At 39.8% G+C, this 3,268-nt stretch overlaps 1 protein-coding gene across 4 annotated transcripts in view; it reads right to left on the bottom strand.

The window, feature by feature from the left end:
* LOC103397916 (transducin-like enhancer protein 4) overlaps positions 1–3,002 on the bottom strand; it is a 33,698-nt gene extending 30,696 nt beyond the window's left edge. For all 4 annotated transcript variants that reach the window (XM_017042991.2, XM_008336348.3, XM_017042993.2 and 1 more), the window contains exons 1-4: positions 2,933–3,002; positions 2,491–2,588; positions 1,062–1,125; positions 434–478 (exon numbers count right to left, since the gene is read on the bottom strand). In XM_017042991.2, coding sequence (XP_016898480.1) covers positions 434–478; positions 1,062–1,125; positions 2,491–2,588; positions 2,933–2,977 — 252 coding nt within the window. In that variant the 5' untranslated portion in view covers positions 2,978–3,002. The remainder of the gene's footprint in view (positions 1–433; positions 479–1,061; positions 1,126–2,490; positions 2,589–2,932) is intronic.
* Between the last annotated feature and the right edge of the window lie 266 nt (positions 3,003–3,268).

Genomic DNA, 3,268 nt, shown 5'->3' with positions numbered 1-3,268 from the left:
GGATGGATGGATGATGGATGGATGGATGGATGGATGGATGGATGGATGGATGGATGGATGGATGGATGGATGGATGGATGGATGGATGGATGGATGGATGGATGGATGGATGGATGGATGGATGGATGGATGGATGGATGGATGGATGGATGGATGGATGGATGGATGGATGGATGGATGGATGGATGGATGGATGGATGGATGGATGGATGGATGGATGGATGGATGGATGGATGGATGGATGGATGGATGGATGGATGGATGGATGGATGGATGGATGGATGGATGGATGGATGGATGGATGGATGGATGGATGGATGGATGGATGGATGGATGGATGGATGGATGGATGGATGGATGGATGGATGGATGGATGATGGATGGATGGATGGATAAATAGATGGATGGATGGATGGATTGCTAGATTCCCTACCTGCTTGTGCATCTCGATGTTGAGTCCACACGACATCTCGTGATACTGAAAAACAAAACAAAAAAATCCATTGTACTTCACAGAGATATTGAAATGTATCCAGTAAAAGAACACGTTGGTGCTGCAACAATAACAAGTCAACTCTTAGTTGACTTGTTATTTGGGCCATAAAATGTAGATCAGAACTACAAAATTGTATCGATATAAGTACTCCATAATGTGCTAATGAATGTTTTCCCTTTTTATTATGAATATTATACATTATTTCGCATCATAACTAAAACTTTAAAACTTTTCAAATAAATTACAAAACCCATACGACAAACACAGATAGAACTGCAGTTCGTGAGTCCAGTTCTGGGTGAAGTTGATCTCTGCTGATAGACCGCTCATCATTGTGAAATGCATTGTTGTAGTGGTCATTTTTTTCTGGTCGATAGACTTTACTATAAGGTAATTAAACACTTTTTAAACTCTTGTCGGCCACACAAAATCACCTCATGGGCCGCATTTGGTCCACAGGCCTTGGGTTTGACACATAAAAAAGTAGGTTTTTTTTAAATTATATGTAAAAAAAAAAAACCAAAACTTAGTAAAGTCAGGACTGCAGCCCTGAAAACATACTCACCATGACATAGTGTCTCTGCATTTCTGTTTTCTCATTGGTCAGTTTTTCACACTCCAACTTCACACTGAGCAAAAGAACACAAAAAAAACATCTTTGTGAAATTCAGTACATTAGCTGTTACTCAAATGTACACAAGATTTTTTGGGAAACGGCGTAAGAAGAAACATAAAACCCCTGTTTCATCCTTTTTTTTTTTTTTTTTTTTTTTTTAAATGAGCTGCCTGCATCACAGCCGTTTCCCCGCAGACACAGACACTAACTCAGCAGGTACAGTAATTAATGGATCAATGGACGTCCACGCAAACCTCATCACATATTCTTACAGTGTGAGTGGGAAACTGCAAACTGCACCGTCAACAGAAAAGCCACCATATAATGAGGATCCTTTTTTAACAACCGTAGTTACACAAACGCTTGACTCCTCCAGAGCCAGGCTGATGTTTTTAACCCGAAAAAAAACCTGCGTCATTTCGACGGAGACAAACGGGACGAGGGACGGGGGAAGAAGTTCATTGTGTTTTTAGAAGTTTTAAGGTTTGATCATTTACATGGATTTTTTTTAAAAAAAACAACTTTTTTAATTATGAAATTATAATGATGTGATTTTTATTTTATGTTGACATCACAACAACTAAAAAAAACAAGTTTGTTACATGAGATTTCTCAAAAACTTCAATTGCTACGTGTAAGCACAGATCACCATGGTACTCTATAAATACTTCACTATACAGTTTTGTGTATTTTTCTTTTCTTTTCTGAAAATAAAAATGATTTGACCTGTTGTTCTTCTGTTTGATTGTTGTTTCTTAAATCGTACACTGTGACAGACGAGGGTTAAGAAAGTAATTTACTGGAGCTAACAGTTAAATATGTGTAAAATAGTGGGTTTTTTTTTATAAAACAGAATTATACAAATACATTTTGAGCACAGGAAGTAAATAAAATTCCAGCCTTCATCCAACAAATGTTTAAAAAAAAATATATACATATTATTATTTTATCACCAGACTATTATTTTATATAATCATTTCTAGTCCTTGTTCATTTAATTTAAGGTCAATGGTTTAGACTTGTATTTAAATTTCATTTTAAAAAAATAATTTCTTTCAGTTTCAAACTTTCTTTGACAGAAACAAACATTCAATTCATCCATTCACACATGGAGAACAGTCTTTACATCAGATCAGCTATAGGATTGAACCAGTGATCTTAAGACAGAGTTCTAACCACTTTTCCACCATGCGATCGTGTAGTTCTTTTTTATTATTATTATTATTGAATCAAACTGATTACAGACCATGTGAGTCACATATGAATATTTTATTTAATAAAGTTGCCCTTTATACATTTTCTGTCACTTAACTTAAAGAGTCATCGACTTCATGATTCCATAACAATTTTTTTTTTCTCCACGCATCTGAACTCTCACCTGTGATACTGGGTTTGCAGAACCTTGAACTCCTCCTTGATCCGGTCGCAGGACTCGGTGATGGTGAACTTTCCCGGCTGCCCTGGTTGGAGCGGGACCTCGAGAGGAACCAGACGAGGGAAGAGAGGAAGAAGGAGAGTCACCCAAGTGGCACCGCGCGCACACTCACACAGAAAGGGACGACAATAAGTCTCTGTGATGAGGAGGGGTGGTCTTGAGGGGTTTGACTCAGACCGTCCCGGACACTCACTCTCTCTCTCACACTCACACACACACACACACACACACACAGCTGCAGCGCTATGACAAAGAGCGCGTTTGTCTGTGCCAGAGCGCGCAATGGCACGAAATCAGAACCTAAACTCATTACGCACCAAGCGCGCGCTGCTGCTAATTTGCTCTTTTGGGACACACTTAATAGATGCTACTGTCGCGGGCTTACCTGTTGGCGGACCCCCGGGTACATCTTGCTCAGATTTCGAATCATTGAAAACGTGGAGTAAAGTTCATCCGCAGGAAAAACGAAACCGCGTGAGCGCAGAGGTGCACGCCGTTTCCTCCCCCCTCAGTGAGTAAAAAGTTCAGTTAGTTGCAAGGGTGTGCGGGATCGGGGCGGCTTCCCAGATCGGCAAAAAACATGTTGATAATCGTCGGTTTATATACAACAAACTAGCATTTTAATAGTCCATCCAGTGAGTTGAATGAAGCCGGAGTTGGTGTCACTTAACTCCGCTGTTCCCTGTCTTCTCCGCGAATCCCCCGCTTGTCTCTAATTCTC

Source organism: Cynoglossus semilaevis, chromosome Z (assembly GCF_000523025.1).
Source record: "Cynoglossus semilaevis isolate Cse_v1.0 chromosome Z, Cse_v1.0, whole genome shotgun sequence".
Taxonomy (NCBI): Eukaryota; Metazoa; Chordata; class Actinopteri; order Pleuronectiformes; family Cynoglossidae; genus Cynoglossus; species Cynoglossus semilaevis.
Note: the sequence above shows the minus strand (reverse complement) of the source record. Positions and strands in the feature narration are given on the sequence as shown.